At 35.8% G+C, this 19,198-nt stretch overlaps 1 protein-coding gene across 1 annotated transcript in view; it reads left to right on the top strand.

The window, feature by feature from the left end:
* The first annotated feature begins 877 nt into the window (after positions 1 to 877).
* LOC142317720 (uncharacterized) overlaps positions 878 to 19,198 on the top strand; it is a 53,380-nt gene continuing 35,059 nt past the window's right edge. Inside the window, exons 1-2 of the mRNA XM_075354267.1 lie at positions 878 to 1,021; positions 13,011 to 13,021. Of these exons, the coding sequence (XP_075210382.1) occupies positions 878 to 1,021; positions 13,011 to 13,021 (155 nt within the window). The remainder of the gene's footprint in view (positions 1,022 to 13,010; positions 13,022 to 19,198) is intronic.

Consider the following 19,198-nt stretch of genomic DNA (forward strand, 5'->3'; position numbering starts at 1 on the left):
CTGTGATTATCACGATGCTTACCTTACAGCATAATGTAACAAATTTCTGAATAGCTAAAAAAAATTGAAGATTAAAACAAAACAAGCTATCGATTCTCGATACTCATCTCTCTCTATATTAAAGTAACATTTTGATCTTAAAGTCTGACTCGGTAAATATTATTTGGCCGTTTTACTTGACCGGAGGCTAATCTGTGCACTACATATTATCAACGAAACTACAGCAGAGAAAAAACTTCTTTAGCTTTTTTACCGTTACCTAGAAAGATTATAAAAATATTTTTCTAAACTCGATCTGGATATGTGGGTGCTAAATATATGGGAAAGCTAATAATATTCCCCATACCCATTCGGTTCAATTTAAGATTCTATAAGTTACAGCATCAAAGTCTACGAAAGGATGCTGTTCTGTAACACCATACGTAACTCAACAACTACTTTTAATAACCAAACACTATTCTCAGTTTTTGTTATTAAAAGGATGCTGTGTAATTCATTTCCTAGTCGCTCAAATCAAGTATTTTTATACAATTCATAATGATTTTATTTATAATTGTATTATTGTACATACAATTAGATATAGAATAAAAAGAAAAAAAATTGTTTGCCTGGTTTATAATAAGGGTCGGTTAAATAATCGTCGGTTAGGCAAGATTCTACACTGTACTATTTTTTCTTGTAAAATTGTTTTAAATTCTTATTATTACACGTGGTTGTATTGATGAATACAACCCCGGCTACATTTACTGTACGTTTAATACTTTTTATTGCTTTTGTTTAAATGTACGATATTATAATATCGAGTATGTATGTATTGTATTTGTTTTGTGGGCGGTGTTACAGGTTCGGCTTCGGCGGCGGGGACAGCGACATCCTGATGGAGGGGTGGGGCACTGTCGCGGGAGGCTGCGGCCTAGAGCCTTGCCAGTCGATCTGGCCAGGAGGTCCGGACGACATGGGCTCCTTCTCGCTTTTGGACCTCGACCCGCTCTCCTCATTGTTTCCCACCACTTACAAGTCAGTATTAAAGATACCAGCTACAAATAATTACTGATAAATGTTATCGCATATATTTTATCATTATTTTCTTGTAATTAATGGACTAAAAATGATTAATTATAATTATTTTAATTGCATTATGTTTAACTCTAAATTTATTAAAAAAAAATATTAGGAATACTTTTTGAACAAGAGGAAACTGCATTAATTATTTCCGTATCGCCAAATTTAATACCTATTCAGTTATTGTGGCATATTAGTATGTAACTCTAATTATTCTAATACAGTTTAACCGATACCCTGAAAAATTGAGATTCTTTTTTCCGTTTTTTTTTTTGTTAATAATAACAACAAAAAGTAAAAGCTACGAGCAAATGGTAATTAAAATAAGATATAAAAACGCTCAATAACCGTTTTCCAAAAATAAATTAATGAAGTAAATTCTAAACTAAACAAGCATTTTGCTTTTTAAACAACCATCATCAGTAGTCACAATAAAAGTTAATGTAGATATAAATCAACATTTTAAATAATTGAAAAGAAATTGGAATATTAAGAAGTGCTCAACAAAAAACAAATTTTGTTGTAAATTTTAAGTAACATTTTTTTGTAAACTGTTTTAAACGCTTTATTGTTTTTTTAATTTATTTCAGTAAACATTTAGCATGACAATAAATTTTTAAAATCTTTTCTTTATTAATAAAAGAATATAAAAAAATATGTAGAAAAAACATAAGAAATGCTTATAAAAAAGAATATTTTCACTATATAGTTAAATAAAAGTAACATTTGTTTTATGTTTCTTTTGTATTCTTTCATTTATCTAAAATTCTGTTTTATAGATTTATATTTACCTTTATTAATTTCCTTGTTACTGATAATGATTACGTTACAATCGAAATGAGAATCTAGTTTTAGACTAATATGTTTTTGTAAATAAGTTTGACTAATTTAATTAACACCAACATTTTTACAATTTGTCTGGGCTTAAAATGAAAAGACCAAGTTTACCGTTGGATATCTTTCTTGACGACAATCAACATGTTTCGTAGTAAAGCCTGAATTGTGTTTTATGTTACAGTTCTACTAACATTGGAAAGTCAAGGGTGACCTCATCCTTAGATTCAATCAGTTTTTCCGTTAATATGTTCAATTTCATATAATATTTATGAAACGTTTATTAAAAATAAAAGACAGAAAATTATAATTTATTGATTATTTTTAAAACTTTCATTACTTTTTACCTGAATGAAATGCACATTAACGGGACTGTTTTTCATGAAATAATGCATTATCAAAATTTGAACAGTTTACATACTTTATCAAAGGATTAAGCCTCTAACTCAAAGGATTAAGAACCTCTAACCCAAAATAGTATATTTTATACATTATTCTATTTTTACCTGTTCTAACCGATTTAAAGCTTTTTTATTTTAATTATAGCTTTTAACAACAATTTTTTTAATAAGGATTTGCAAGGATGAAAATAGATTTCAACTTTTATTACAGAAGATAAATTTTTAGATATTTTAAAGTTAATTTTTTTCGCATATAGAACAAAATAAATTAATTTTAGGTTATTTTAAATTACATTTAAAATACCGGAATAATTTAACCATACCTTAAAACAGATCACTTTAGAGCAGGGTTACATTTTTTTCTTATTTTTATATTTTTTCAGATTAAAAACAAATCAAAAATGTTATTTTTCATTAATTACTTAGGAAGAAAATAAGGTCCCAAAAATATGGGGCCGTTTAAATGCTATGTTTCAGGGGAGGGGGGTTTCCGCGTTGCTTATTTTTTCTGACACGTGGTGGAGTAGTCCGCTTAAATTCATTACCTACTATAGGTAAGAATATCCAAAGTGCACAAAAGCTAAATTCGTTTTCTGTACAATATATTTCACACCAAACCTAATAACAAAAATTTTTACAATGGAATGATCTACAGATTCAAATCATCTAGACACCGCAAATGTACAAGCTATCAATTATATAAATATGGAAGGGTTCCATCTTTATACTAAATTTTTTTTTTCAACATTATTCTTATAAATATAGATAACTGATACCTTTTATTATTTTATTTAAAATTATAAAAAAATTGTTTTCGAAAAGGGCTTTTATTCGCATGTTATACGAAATATAGTACGTTAAAGAGCTTTAACTGACGTAAATCCTGTAAGTTTCATAAGTAAAATTTATGTTTAAATTAGTTTTTTTATTTTATAATATATCTTTACGCTTTAAACTTTTATTTGTGTGTTTTGATAATAGTTATTTGTAAAATATTTATTTATTGAAAAATGTATTTATAATTCGGTATATCAATTTTGTAATCGCTTGAGATTAAATTTTTAGTGTTACATATGACATTTTTACGGTAAAAAAAAAAATAAATACAGAAAGTTACTTTGAACAGTTATTCAAAAAAATTGTAAAATAAGAAACTTCTAAGAGAAAATGAACTTCACTTGTCTTCTTTCTGTTGCCTGGTGGCAAATTGGGGCACCAACTCAAAAACGTGCTCGCTTACGTATACTGCGGGCGGGTGGACCGATGCGAGTTTATGTTTTCCGTGCGACTGCCACGTCCGCCGAAGGGGAGGCTCCGGGAGTTCCAAGGACCGCACCGACTGTTAGTGATAACAGGATTATAAGGGTGCGGGCGGCAGTAAAGTCCTATTCAGAACTTCTAAAGGCGGTTAAGGGAACAGTGACGCAGAAGGAAGCAGGTGAGTTGCAGTCTCTCCGACGGAGCGCACCCGACAAACTGTGCATGCGGGTCAAGGGGCCAATAAGGCTGAGGAGTTGGAGTTGTCGGCTGCTCTAAGAGTGAGAGCGCTGGACTTATAAAGTCCGGCTTTGATATAAAGCCTATACAAATACTTTAATATAAATTCTCGGGGCACTAAACGGATCGTAGTGCATGTTAAAGGACGTTGATGCGGATACCATTGACGAAGAGCTACACGAAGCAGTAGCAGTTGTTATTGGGAATACTGACGGCTTCCGGATAACATCCATCCGTCCTGCTTATGGAGAAACTAAACACGTCACAATTATTAAAACGTACCGAGCGGCTAAAGGTATGACACAAGGGAGGATCAAAATCGGAGGGGTCCATTGTAGGGCGGTCATCCGGGAGGATGAGAACAGATGTTATCGGTGCTGGGCCGTGGGTACAAGTCCGGCGACCTGTACGGGACCGACAGATCGCAGCTCTGTTACAGCTGCGGGAAGCCGGAACACAGGCGGACGGGTTGTACAGCGCCTGCAACATGATATGTGGCATGAAGAGCCACCGGACTGAGGGTTGTGTTTCGTCACGAGGATCTCTGTGAGTCGTCACGAGGAAGTGGTGGGGGGGAGCGAGATGGTGATGGATAGCCTCCTGCGGTTCGTCCGTGCTTGTGTAGGTGGGCGGTGGTGATGAGGCTCGCGGACTCCAAAACTCCCGCGCTGAAAAAGACTAAGTCCCGGCGGGGCTGCCACTTCTGAGGTTTCCTCTTTAGAGTCATTGGCGTAAAACCTGAGTCCTGGCTTCTGGTGTGGAGCCCAGGAACGACATAGTCGGGCCTGGTTACCTTACTTTGGAAGTTAGAGACAGACACAGAGGAAAGATCCAACTGGCGGCCCAACCTGTCATATCAGATATATCCGGTAGGCGGGGGGGCCTGTTTGAGTATATGGACACTTCCTTGGGCTTTGTTATACTTAATTGCGGATCCGACCCAAAAGAGATAGGAAAAAATGAAAGTAATTAATATAAATTAGTTAAAATCTAGAGTTAGGTATTCATTTCGATCGTTAAACAGTCATCATCAGTAGATACTGAGGAAGGTATAAAAAGCAAAAAATACATAAAAAGATACATAGAAAAACTAATAATAAATATTAATTAACAAATTTAAAACCGGATGTCTGTTACAAATACAAACGTATTTTTCACTTTTATTTTACAAACCCTATAAGAAATACGCAATTTATAATGTTTCTTAAATTACTGTTTATTTGTTAATTATTATTTCACCTTTCATTTATTTAATCTTTCATTTGCATAATAATTTACTTTTTTTTATACAATTTTCCTCAGTATTTAACGACGATGATTATTTAACAGTAGAAATTGTAACCGGCTTTTAAATTTTAAGTAAAGTTTTTTTAACAGTTTTTGACAGTTTTCCAATATAATTAGAGAATTAACAATAATAATAATCAAATAAAATAATAACCAAAACAAAATTTTTAATTTTAATAAACGCTATTTATACCGAAATATTTTCAACTTGATTTTATTTACAACTCAGATTAAAAAACTGCAATCAAGTTAAAACAAATTATATTTTATTTTAAAAAAGTGCTATTTCGTCGTTTTTAATGTTTTATCATCACACAGTGTATTTTTATGAAATAGATCCTTACGTACTGTGAAAGACAGACATAGCCAAGGAATGAGATTTGTTCGATTAATATACATAGTGAGAATTAATTTAATTCTCATCAGAATATATCGATATAGAAAAAAAAGTATATAATCGGTGTTATTAATGAGAAAATTTTAATTCACAACGAATAATAATCATTTAAATTAAAACAATTTAACGAAAGTAAAGGAGAAAGTTCTGAAATATGCTTTCAAGGGCGGTGTCTAAAATCACCAAAAAGAAAAATGATTACGTAATACTCAAACGTATCACTTACACCAGTACTTATGTACTTACGTAATACATAAAATATTATTAATTTTCAATGTTCCATTGGGGAAGGGCTCTATATAAACGTCAGGTAAGTTCAGCATCATATTTCCCTCCTTTTTTTACTTTTGACATTTACATCAATTTACTAAAAGATAAATCTCTATAGAATTTATTATAAAGTTTAATTAATACATAATTAACTTTATATATATATATATATAGTATAATTTTTCATGAATTCTTACACAAAATGATCAATATTAAAGATCAATATCGATCTCTAAAACCACAAGAGATGAAAAAAAATTCTTAAATGAAGAACTTTCTTTGTTTTTTTGGGAAAGATTAAACTATACTGTGCATACTTTTAGAAACAAATCCATCCGATTTTTCAATATAACTGCCGGCTTAAATTTTATCAAAGACAACCCAGAGTTATTGTATTTCGGGTAGAACACAACCTTTTAAATCTGGGTTCTTTATTGAAAATTTAATTGTTTAGAACTATGGCCTATGAAATATTGCAAAGCTTGTCATTTACTTTTGATTTTCAGATAATCCTTTCAATTATTTTTTTAACTTCAAGTTGAAAAAATACAATTTTTCTAGATTTTAATGCAGATAAACCGTTTCAGTTTAGAAGTGTAAAAATCATTTTATTACTTAGATTCGAAGATCGAATAATCATTACTTTTACTTTACCGTATTGAAGCTACTGTAAATTTGTGGCCGAATACATAAACTTAAAGGTAAGCTCTATGCCTACATTAAGTAAGATACCCGTATACGTAGTGATATTCCTATCCTTTAAACGTTTTATCAATATCCAAACCTGTAAAAAAAATCTTATTTTTTTACTTAATCGAAGACTTAGAAAAGTTATTAAAAGCTTTATCGGAAGACCACAATAAATGATAAATTTGATTGACCATAGATCCGTAAATCCTAAACAATTAAGTTTACGATAAGACATCCAAAACAGAAAGATCTTTCTTCGGATTGTACCCAAAAATAAAATAAAAACTGGGTCACCATTAAACAAATTTTATTCTTCCGTTATATTGGAAATAGGGTCCATTTTTCATGGTGTTTAGAGTTACTTTTAAATTCCAAAAAAATAACATAGGGAAGGTTCTTCATTTAAAACCGTTTGTACCCCTCTTAGTTTTAAAGATCTAGAAGTACCCATCTTGAGTTCACCGTTTGAATTTGCAAAAGAATTTTTGTCAATCGAAATTTCTGCTTTTGGATTAACGGTTATTTCAAAGTTATTTAGGAATTTTAATAATAAAATTAGTAACCGACTCTAACAATACGTGCATATGATACGAGGGTTATTTTTTCAAGTCCGATCGATCGCGAAATAAAAACCCGCGCAAAAATTGGATGAACCTTTGCGCATATGTGTTGCGCAGCGTCTCAGTATGGCCTTCAATCACGCCGTGTCACTTCGTTTAGTTCTGAACACGCAGCTAGCACGTAAACATGTCTACAACAATATCATCTCCCGCCAAGTGTGAAGCGCGTGCGGTAATTCGATTTCTTCAGGCTGAGGGGTGTAATGCAGCTGAAATTCATCGACGAATAAGTAATGTGTACGGTGAAACTTCAATGAGTGACAGCAAAGTGCGACAATGGTGCAGGATCTTTAAAGCAGGACGTACAGAAGATATTCATGATGCAGGCGGTCAGGGAAGGAAGCGAGTGTCAACCGATGATTTCGTTGAGCGAGTAGATGAGGCAATTCGATTAAATCGTCGGTTCACAACTTCTGTATTGAGTGATTCGTTTCCTGAAATTGCAAGGTCAGCTCTCTACACCAAAGTAAGTGAGAGACTTCAGTACCGCAAACTGTGTGCGAGATGGGTTCCAAGATGCTGTCCGACCATCACAAAACAATTAGAATGGACGCCTCCCTAACGTTTCTCCAGCGCTACCACGTGAAGGAGAAGATGTTTTGAACAAAATTGTCACAGGGGACGAGACATGGGTCCATTTTGTGGACTGAAGAAACAAAAGAACAATCCAAACAGTGGATGCATTCTCATTCTCCCAGTAAACCAAAGAAGTTCAAGCGAACCTTCTCCAACAGAAAGTGTATGGCTACTGTGTCCTGGGACCGGAATATAGTTCTCTTGGTGGAATTCATGGAACGTGGCACGACCATCACTGCAGCCTCATACTGCGTGACTCTTCAACGTCTACGAAGGGCAATTCAGAATAAGCAGAGAGGAATGTTGTCATCAGGCATTGTCTTTCTCCATGACAATGCTCGGCCGCACACTGCAGCTGTAACAAAGAACCTCCTGCAGCGTTTTCGTTGGGAAGTGTTTGATCACGAACCATAGAGCTCGGACTTGGCTCCATCCGATTTTCAACTCTTTGCTCACATAAAACTAGGAGGGCAACATTTTGGCACAGACATCGAGCTGCAGACCAGCATAGAAACATGGCTGAAAACACAGGCGGCTCCGTTCTGTGACGAGGGTATTGGAAAGTTGGTACCACGCTACGACAAATGACTAAATCGGAGTGGCGACTATTTAGAGAGATAGCATGACTATGTAAGTACTTGTTACAAATAAAGAATTTTTTTTTTCACTGTGGTTTTAATTTCGTGACCGATCGTACCTTGAAAAAAAATAACCCTCGTAAAAAAAGGTGCAACACTATTCCGGCTGAATTTAATCCTACCTTAAATTAAAAGGGAAAGCTCGTGTGATTTTCATAAAAATTTAATGGAGTCGATGAACAGCAATGTAATAATAATTCTCTGAAATCAAGGAATTACATCAGAAAAGCCCATCTAAGCCAAATATTGTGGTAGTTAAAATGGAAAAGTAGCTTACCTAATAGACGTGGCCATCCCACCAAGAAACAACCTCAACGTTGAACACAATGAGAAGCTGCAGAAATATACAGATCTTGTTTTTGAAGTTCAGAAAATGTGGAATCAAAAAGAGGTTTATATAATCCCGATAATTATGTCTGCAACGGGAATAATACCATCTACTTTGCACAACAGTCTTGAAAAACTGAAGATCCAGTGGAAGACCCACGCGCTAATGCAAAGGAGCGTGATAATTGACACCTGCCATGTTGCCCGGAAGGCACTTAGCCAACAATAGCAAGCCAATCTTGTTGGTATAAATTACTCCGAGTTTAGATGATGTCAACTGCAAAAACCTGTTAAATAGTGGAATAATAACAATAATAATAATATAGTCCACGAGTGAAAATAATTTGAGGTTCCGATGGTATTCTACAAAAGACTTTAAAAAAATTATTAATTTACATATAAAATAAACTAAGTAAAATTAATATATCTCAAATGCCTACGTGATTGATATATGATCGTGTAACATTAATACCTAATATGAGAAGACGGAAGAAACGGTCGATCACACAGACAGACCTTCAGTAAATACAAAAATTGATAGCTTTTTTGTGTGTTTGAAATACTTGTTTCACATACCGGATTATTATATGGAGTTAAAAATAATTTATTCGTTATTGAATAAATAAGCTAGTATTTTTTGGAAAAAACATTTTTTTCAAGATTTTAAAGTACGATTTCACAAAAATTTTGATAAAATTTTAATATATCTATTGTTATTAAGTATTCGTTCTTTGCTAGGACAAATACTGAATTTTTAAAATCCTTCTTTATTCTTCAGAACTTTCAAATATTAAAAATTTTTTTAAAAATCTACAAATTAATAACAATTTCTATAGTCAATTATCTCTATCAACTAATAGACTGCCAAAAAAATTATAGTGGATGGGTAAGTCAGTCGATTTAAGGAATGAAAAGGTGTAATTAGAAATTTAGAATTATATGTTATATTTGACCAATATAGTAAAAACAGGTAGAAAGCTACGTATATCTTATTCTGGAGAAGATAATGAAAAAATCTGGATACGTATAGTTGGAAACAATGGACCGATGACAGCTTCAATATTTATATTCTAAGTTGAATTTAAATCTAGAGACAAGCGAAAAGATTAATGATAAAAATAAAAGAAATTAAACCGACACCGTGAAAGTACAGTAGTAATCACATAGAGAAATAGGTAGACGAATCTGTTTCTTGGCTTCGTGAAGGAGAAAAGCATTACAGTTTTTAGATCCTGTAGAATTTTAGAGAATATAAGAACTGGTTTTGAATAACCAAAAAATAAGCGTTTAATACAGACTAAATTAAATATTTAGTGAATTATGTCCATCTGCTTTATAAGTATAAAGAGAAGAATATTACAGCCATTACATTTCTAAAATTTGAATAATCCAACATTTCTTCGTTTTATTTTTAATTAGTAATTATTACATATTGTTATTAAAGAGTTTTTCCTGTATTCATTTCTTTCCAACAGATTTATCATTATCGTTTGTACATCAGAAACCACTTCATTGAAAAAGAAAAAGTAACTGAACTTAAGTGCTATCAAATTATAACGAATTGTTATAAAGTAAAATTTAAATTAAGTACAAAATGGAATTGTCGATCGTAATTGGTCGTATAATATTTAGCCAGTGCCAAAAATAATCTTACTTACTATCAACATCGTAAGCATTGTTTCCAGGGACTCTAATTCTACACTTTCAGAATACAATAAGTTCAATAAATTCAGTTTACATACAATAAAAAATTATGTACAAAAGAGATGTGTATAAAGAGCTCATGCCACTTGGTGATGGTTTTCTGAAAAGCTCTATTAAGTGGCTTAATTTTAAAAAAGAGATTTTGTAAAATTATTATACGAGTACATACCTCATCCCGTCTAATATCTAGGAATATTTCATAAAAATCGGAACAGCTTAATTTATTCGGTCAATATTGTCTCTATTAAAGATATTATTAATTTAAAAAATTATTATTGTGTATGTATTTTTTCTGAAACCAATCAGGTCGACGACCTGAGATATCATGTCATAAGACTGGAAGATTATCTTTTGTTTTTGTACTATTCATTTTTGTATTCATTTTTCTCTGTATAGTGTTTTTTGTATAATTAAACACACCTTCATTTTTATTACTAATATTAAAATTTTACACATACATGATGAGAAATAATGTTTCCAGATGATTAATAAATATTTCCAGCACTTTTAGATTATAATCTAGAAATACATTACCCCTTTATCCAGTTTTACCCTCTTAAGGATGGTTGAAGAAATAATGCTGAAATATTTTTATAAAAATTTGTAGTAAACGTCTTTACCGAAATTTTTTTTTTTATATTTAACAACGAACTAGGAAATTTTGAAATCTACATTCATTCTCTTTCAGCATGAAACGGGAATAAAGGATGATTAAAAGAGTGAACTCCAATTTTTTCCGATATTGACAGGGTTTTTTTCAGAAATGAACCGAACCCATATTTCAATTGGATCAGAAAATACACAGAAAGTACAAAATTCACTTTAATACAATAGTTATAGAATGTTAGAACAGAAGCTTAAATTTCAATCAGTTTATAGTTCGAATTTCTTGTACTGAATTTTGAGAATCTATCACAAATTTCAAAGGGTCAGTGTTGTACGAAATGAATTTTAATCCCGTTTAATCCACTTAAACTTGCTTTAACGGGAAATTTTTGAAATTAAAAAAATATTATTCTTAAAATTTACCAGAGTAAATTTTCCAAATAAATTTCAGTGTAATACAACTTGCGCTGTTTAACTGGAACGAGATATGCTGGTTTTAAAAAAGATTTACAGGGGCGATTCATAAATTGCGTTAAATATAAAATAATGTATTTTCGAGCCATTTCAAACTTTTTCGAAAAAATTAAACACTGGAAAATTAAAAAAAAAAAATAGTAATACTTCATACTGCTTATTTTTTGCAGTAACTAAAGCAATCTGTTTTAACAAACAATACTTCTGACCCGCAGTTTTATTGTGATGGATATATAAGGTCTTGATTTTAAATCGATAAAATGGAGATTTCTTAAACATTTCTTAAATTTTAATTTAGTGATATTTTTCAACATCGTACACAATATAATGCAGTACTTTCTACTAATAATAACTGATTACGTGATATAAAGAGTGTATCACGAAGTTCTCCCGCAACTTTCATAACCTATTCTAATCGTGAAAAAAATGAAAAAAGTTCACATAAACACATCCCCTAAAATGCTTCGTTTGCGAGTTACGGCTAGTGAAATATTTCGCTCGGATTTCAGCTACCCCGGTGAAATGAGATCGTACTGAAATTTTTAGAACGATAATTAAGGTACAAAATTAGTGAATTCTTATGAGTTTTTACCTGAAAAGTCGAAAAGAGGTCTTAGAACCGAATCTGTAGTTTTAGAGAAATTTGGGGTGAAAACTAATAAATTTGGGTACAAAACCCTGTTTTTTATGACGTACAATTGCTCTGTTAAATGGATAATAAACACGTAAAACCTATAAACAAAACTTGCAGAGAATTTAATTCTGCGCAAAACGGTTTAAGATAAGTTGAATGACACAAAGACGAGTTGGAAAAATTCGAATTTTATTTAGATATAGTACATTACAACATTTTGTCAGAAAAGTACTTATTTAATGTAAACAAGAACCAAATCCTTTTGTGGTGATGTAAAAATTTGTATAAAAAATTTACTGCTAAAAAAAAACATTAAAAAAAATTGGAAATTTCTCAGCAATTGTAAAATAAAAATTACAGATAATTATATTTTTATTAATGACAGAAATAAAATGAATTATTTGAAAAATTATTATTTCTATGTTGCTAATAAAATAACAGCTGATAAACAATGCGCAATACTATATTAGTGTTTAAATCATTCGGTAAGGTACATTAATTAAATCAGGTACTGTGAACTGTCTGTTGTTAGCGAAGGTTTTCAGTGAACTTTAGTTTGAACATGATCAGTTTGCCATCGAAGTAATGCCATACTTACTTACAACAGAGGAATACGCTGATATGCTATTCATTTTGGGCGTGTTTAATGGTAATGCTACAGCTGTTGCAGTAGAATATGAAATACGTTTTCCCAATCGCAGGATTCTAGATCGCAAAACAATCAGCACGACTTTTCACAAACTTCGGGATAGAGGTTTACTACCTAGTATTCGTACCAGCTACGAACGATCTGTCCACCAAGACGCTGTTACTGATGAAATTATTATCGATGCGCTTCAGTGCAGTCCAGGCGTTAGTACACGACGTCTTTCTAAGCGGATCAGAGTTTCGCATTCCGTGATTTGGAGAACACTTAAACAAAACAAGTTTTATCCTTATTATAAACAGCCGGTTCAACATCTACACCCAGGAGACGATCCGCTTCGCACGGAGTTCTGCAATTGGTGTAATACAGATCGATAACTCTACAAGTATGTTTTGTTTACCAAAGAGGCAAATTTCACTCGAGATGGCGTCAACAACTTACGTAATGATCATACAATGATTCCATGAGGATTTACTTATGTAAATCCTCATGGAACGGTGGAATGCGATTTTCAACATCGATTTAGCATTAACGTATGGTGCGGCCTTCTTCACAATCAGCTGATTGGACCGTTCATATTATCTGGCCGCTTAAATTCTGAAGTCTACTTGCATTTTTTTCAAGAAGAATTGTCGCAGCTGCTTGAAGATGTTTTTCTTGCGCCAAGGTGCAAAGTATACTTCCAACACGATGGCGCACCTCCTCGTTTCTCTTGTGCCGTATCCACTCACTTAAATCGTCATTTCTCTGAGAAATGGATCGGTCGTAGAGATCCACATTCCTGGCCACCAATATCGCCTGATCTAACAACTTTAGATTTTTGCGTCTGGGAATGGATGAAAAATATTGTATATAAAACAAAAATCTCGTGAGTAATAAGTTGTCCGCTTTATGGAAGCGGCTGAGCAACTTAAGGATAGCCCTGGAAACTAAACAGAGCAGCAAAAGCAGTACAGAAGCGTTCCAAGATCTGTGTTAAAAATGGCGAGCTAATTTTTGAACATTTATTATATTATAATGCACTTCGATCTAGTGTACTGTTCCTAAATAAAATTCAAATTTTTCTAACTTTTCTTTGTTTTATTCAACTTATCTTACACCGTTTTGTTCAGGATTAAATTCTCTACAAGTTTTGTTTAAAAGTTTTATGTGTATTACCCGTTTAACAAAGTTATTGTACGTCAAACTTAAAAAAACAGGATTTTTTTATCCCATTTTATTGGTTTTCATCCCAAATTTCTCAAAAACTACAGCACATTGGTTCTGGGAACTATTTTATTCACTTTTTCAGGTCAAAAACAATAAAAGTTCATTAATTCTGCTCCTTAAATAACTAAAAATTTCAGTACGACCTCATTTCACTGGGGCAGTTGAAATCCGAGCAAGAGCTTTCACTAGCTGTAACTCGCAAACGAAGGATTTTAGGACCTATGCTTATATGAAATTTTTCCTTTATTTTCACGATTAGAATAGTTTTTGAAAGTCCCGGGGCAACTTTGAGATGCACTTTGTATATATATATATATATATATATATATATATATATATAATTTAAAAATAATCGATAACTATATTTTAGCTTTGTTTTTAAAGGTATAAATTTGCTAAAAAACTGTTTAGATGTCGTTTTATTTTTATTTTACTTTAACTTTATTTTGATTTTAACAATATTTTAGTCACCTCCGCCCCGGAACTTAAAATGAAAAATATGTTGTAAGTTCCTCTATGTTAATTTTTACGTAATTAATGAACGGTTACTTTCACCCTTTCCAACAGGTTAGGAGTGAGTTTAAAAGAACTCCTTTCTTAACGATTTCACCTAAGGGAATATCTCTGTCATGTGAACCTGACATCTACGTCAGGTTTCAATTAATCAGTTCTTCCCGTCTCAGAATTTATTTTTCAAATCTTTACAAATTGTTATTTAAAATATATTTTCCTTAGTTTTCCTCAAGATACTAACTGTACCAAATTTCTACTTTTTAGCTATTTGGAAAATTATTGAAAGTGATTCAACAGCACTTTTCTGTATAAAAATACGCTCTTTTTAGCGTATTTATTTTTATCTCTAGATTATCGTTTTGCGTTCACAAAACGATATTAAAAATAATTATTTATTAATAAAGTATAAAGAATTTTAAATTTAAAAATTTAACTCGACAAAAAAAATAATCATATATTTACAAAATTACAATATTTTGATTGTTGTATATCAGAAACAATTACAGCAATAAAAATGAATAATTAAATTAAAAACAATATTATGAACCACAACAATAAGGATATTTCTTTGATATTCGGAATATAAAAATGTAAAATAACCGCGTAATAAAAGCGATCGAAAAAATAAGAAAAATTGAAATCGCCATTCTACGGGTAGACATTATAACTTTTCGTTTAAAAGTTTTTCAACCTAAGTTATGTTTCGGTTCCACCTGGCAGCCGATGAACTGTGCGTCTGCGGGGAGGTCCAGTCGAACTAAAACATGATGATCGACTGCCCAGCTCTTGGGGGCAGCCAGAACTTAAGCCACCCTGAAACTTAGACGTCAACGGGAAAATTGGCCACTCATAAGCGGCGAGTCAATGTGGCGTGAACCGCATTGTCGGACCGTGTGGGAGTTCCTTGATGCTGTTGCTTTGTTCAACCGGCATCCGTAGTTTAAGGGATATAAGACTCCTACCACTTGCTGTAGAAAGCTTCCCTTGAGAAACGGCTGGCCGTTGGTCAAATATAGCTCCAAGCGCTATAATACGGTGGACAGGTACTTGCTGGCATTCAGCGACCTAGGCGTGGCAGCAAATTGCTGTCCTTGAAGGAATAGATTTTAATTTATTGACAAGTCATACATTTTAGTATGTAGGCGGGGTGCGCCTACCCATTTTAGTAATATATGACAAGTGAGCAGTGGGACACGCAAGCTAGTGTTGTAGGACACCACATTTATTCCGCTCACGCAGTTAAGCTCTAGGAACTAATTAGGATATTGGTCGCTAAACCGCCTTGAGGCACAGCAATCGTTTGTGGTACGAACCTTCGGTCTTATGTTTAGGGCGACCGAATGGAGTGGTGGTGGGAGAAATGCCAGCCAAACCAGCCGTAAACCACCAAGTTATACCGACTGTATCGGGCGAATCGAGGGATGCGGTCCGAATGTTCCGAAGTCTCCTTTAAGAAAGAGTCGAGTGTGGCACTGGAGTTTTGGCAGATGGTCGACTACTTTTTAAGCGAGTGTAATTTGATGGTTGCGGGTCTGGCACTAAAATTCGAGGGACTCGAATGCGCCAACCTTGCCCTGGATTCAGTCGTTTCGTGACTGTCAGGGAAGGTCGACCAGGTTGTGGAGGGAGTTCGGGGTTTCAAACCGGTGGCGGGTTAGGCTCTGAACGAACTTCAGAAATCCATTCAACGAGCGGAAGAGAAGGTTAGGAACCCTGACTCTTTCATCTCAATTGCTAACACGCCTGCCCCTAAGCGGGTTGTTCCACCGCCGCCAGTTCAGACATCGGCGGCCAAAATTAAGCAGGCTACTGTTAAGGTAGTCCGCTTAAACCTGATCCGGAGGCTTCGTCGATAGCGAAGGAGTTAACCCTTAAAACGGTTCTGGATCCTCGGAGAGAAAGGATCCAAGTCTCCTAGATCACGAAAACAAGAGACCATGGCGTGATCTTGGAAGTTGTTAGTGAGCGGCAGGCGAAGCAGCTGCTGGAAGCCGACGTTCTATAGAAGAACTGTCTAAAGACTCAGCTGCTAGCCGAGCGGAGGCCGCAGATATTGGTATATGATATGCCAAGGGCGATAAGGGTAGACGAGCCCGAAATCCTCAGCGCCGTGCACGGTTAAAATTCTATAGTAGATATGGCCGTCGAGAACTTCCTTAGGGAAACCAAGGTGGTTCGGCAGCTGAGGAATAAGGAAGCCCTAAAGAGACACAGGATTTTAGAGACCTCGGCTAAGATCCGGCAGGTCTTGGTGGCCGGTGGATATCTGTTTCTCGGGTGGACCTCATGTAGGGTTGTCGACCATATAGAAATCGCTTGATGCTTCAAGTTTCAGGGCTTTGGTCACACCTCTCTCCGCTGCAGAGCGCAGTCGGAGATATGAGGTCACTGTGCTCTTGCGGGGCGTAGGCCAGTTGTCCTGCCAAGTCTGTGCATGCCACGTGCCCCGCTTGTACCTTGGTGAAGGGCAGCGATGCTGGATACCGGGTTGGGGTAGGCAGATCGGATGGGTGCTGTAAAGAATACAGCTTATGGCGACGCCTGAATTGGGAAAAGCCTTTGAGGATGAATTCCACCATGTCGAACGCTTGCGCCTGGGGAAGTTAAACCTGCATCATTCCCGGGCGGCAACCAATGAATCCATGAGGAATCCATTTGAGGAGTACAAACTCGAGGTCCTCTTGGTCCAGGAGCCGTACGCGTTCGGGGATAGGGTTATCGGTTTCCGCGGGGTGGATATTATTCATTCTCGTGGGGGATGGTCGTTCTCCGCGATCGTGGTTGGCTCAGATGCATCGTGGCTCACCACGTTTTCCCGGGTTTCCACCTGTTAAATGCAGGCGGAAACCCGGGGAAACGTGGTGGTCCTCTGACCTTAGCGTGCTGAGCGCAAGAGTTAGGTCTGCTAGGAGAATATATCAGTGTCGCCCCCTAACGGGGATTATCGTTGATGACGTGCGCGCTGATGGTCTGCGGATCGACCGGTGTGCCCGTAATGAGTGTGTTCATGTCATAAAGAAGCCATTGCATGTGCTGTCCAGTGTTCGATGCGGGTTTGGTGGTCGTGACCACACTTTAACATCTGTGGCGACTTACCAGGCGTTCCGGGTTACTCTGTTTCAAGATGCTCCTGAGGTTGAAGATGAGGTCGGTGTTAGGGCTATGCCATCCCCTGGCACACGGGCTGTCGATCCCGTTGATATGAAAAAAGCTTCGGGGATTTACCAAATTGACCTGGATATATTCTACCATCTTCTGCCTGTCATAACCGCTTGGCAGTCTGTTCTCGGGGTGCCTAAGCTGCTTCCCGACTTGTTGGAAAGTGGCTTTGGTGAGGGTGCTCTTAAAACCAGGAAATGATCCTAGTGAAGTCAGCAGTTATCGACCCATCAGCCTCTTCTAATCGGCAAGTTCCTTGAAAGGCTGTTTGTGGAACAGCTCTGGGAAAGCACTGAGGTGAAAAATTTTCTAAATCGAGGCCAGTATGGCTTTACGAAAGCAGTTGGCACCGAGGATTGCATCTTAAATGCTCTTGCCGAGCTGGAAAGTGCCGACTTTAAATATATTTTGGCAATTTTTATAGACACAGAGGCAGCATTTCCTTCCTTGTGTTGGAATTCTATCCTCTATAAATGTTCCCGTAGCCCCGCAGGTCGTGGTACGTGACTATTTGTTAAACCGTACGGCTCTGTTTAAGGATGCACACCTATTTGTGGAAAAATCTGTCGGGGGAAGCTAGCATGGTTCCGTTCTCGGTCCCCTGCTGTGGAACCTGGTATTCGACGGATTTCTGGGACTGACATTTCCAGAAGGGGTCACGACTCAGGCTTTCGCCGATGACTGTCTCCTTTTAGTTCGTGGTAATTCACGACCACAACTAGAAGACCGGGCGCAGGCGGTCTTGTTAACCGCAGAGGGCTGGATGGACATTCATAATTTAAAGATTTCTGAAGCCAAGACGAAGTTTATGCTTCTCAAGAGTGCATACAATTATCGTACAGTCGTAACCCCCATATTATATATAAAGGCTGTGTAATCAGCCGAGTTAGAGTTCATAAGTACCTAGGTGTTTTGTTTAATGAGAAGTTGATATTTAGCAACCACATTAGGCAAGTAGCGGCGGACGCCGTCTCTGTGATGCACAAGCTTAGGAGGATTGCTCGGAAGGATTACGGGCTGTCGGTCCATCATTTGTACATGGTGTAACGAGGTGTCTTCGAAAGTATGGCCTCTTATGATGCGTCCGTTTGGACGCATAGGTTGGACAGAAACCGAGCACTTATTCAGAATTTAAGGAGTGCCCAGCACAGAGCATTAATAGTATGCACTAGTGTTTTTAAAACAATCTCCTACCACCGTATTGGGAAAGCCTCTCCCAATCGATTTAGTGGTGCAAGTTCGTATGGCCATGTGGAAGTTGCGAAGAGGCAGGAAGACAAAGGTATTTCGGATACGGTTTCGAGTGGGGCTAGTACCAGAGCGGAACGGTGGTCACAATGGTCCAGATCTAAATTTCGTTCAGTTGACCATCTCACGCCTGCGGAAGAGGATGGGCCACCACGACTAAGGGAAGATCTTTGTATAAGTTTATACAGTTACAGTTTATACAGTTTGTCTTCTGTGCGTTTGCGGGGAGGTCCAGTCAAATGAACAACTGATGTTTGACTGCCCTGCTCTTGGGGGGACCAGAGACCGAGCAACCATAGAACTTAGAAGTAAAGGGGAAAATTGGCCACTCAAAATCGGCAAGTCAGTGGGGCGAGAGCCGCATTGTCGGACCGTGTGGGAGTTCCTAGATTCGGTTGCTTTGTTC

Source organism: Lycorma delicatula, chromosome 1 (genome assembly GCF_047948215.1).
Source record: "Lycorma delicatula isolate Av1 chromosome 1, ASM4794821v1, whole genome shotgun sequence".
Lineage (NCBI taxonomy): Eukaryota > Metazoa > Arthropoda > Insecta > Hemiptera > Fulgoridae > Lycorma > Lycorma delicatula.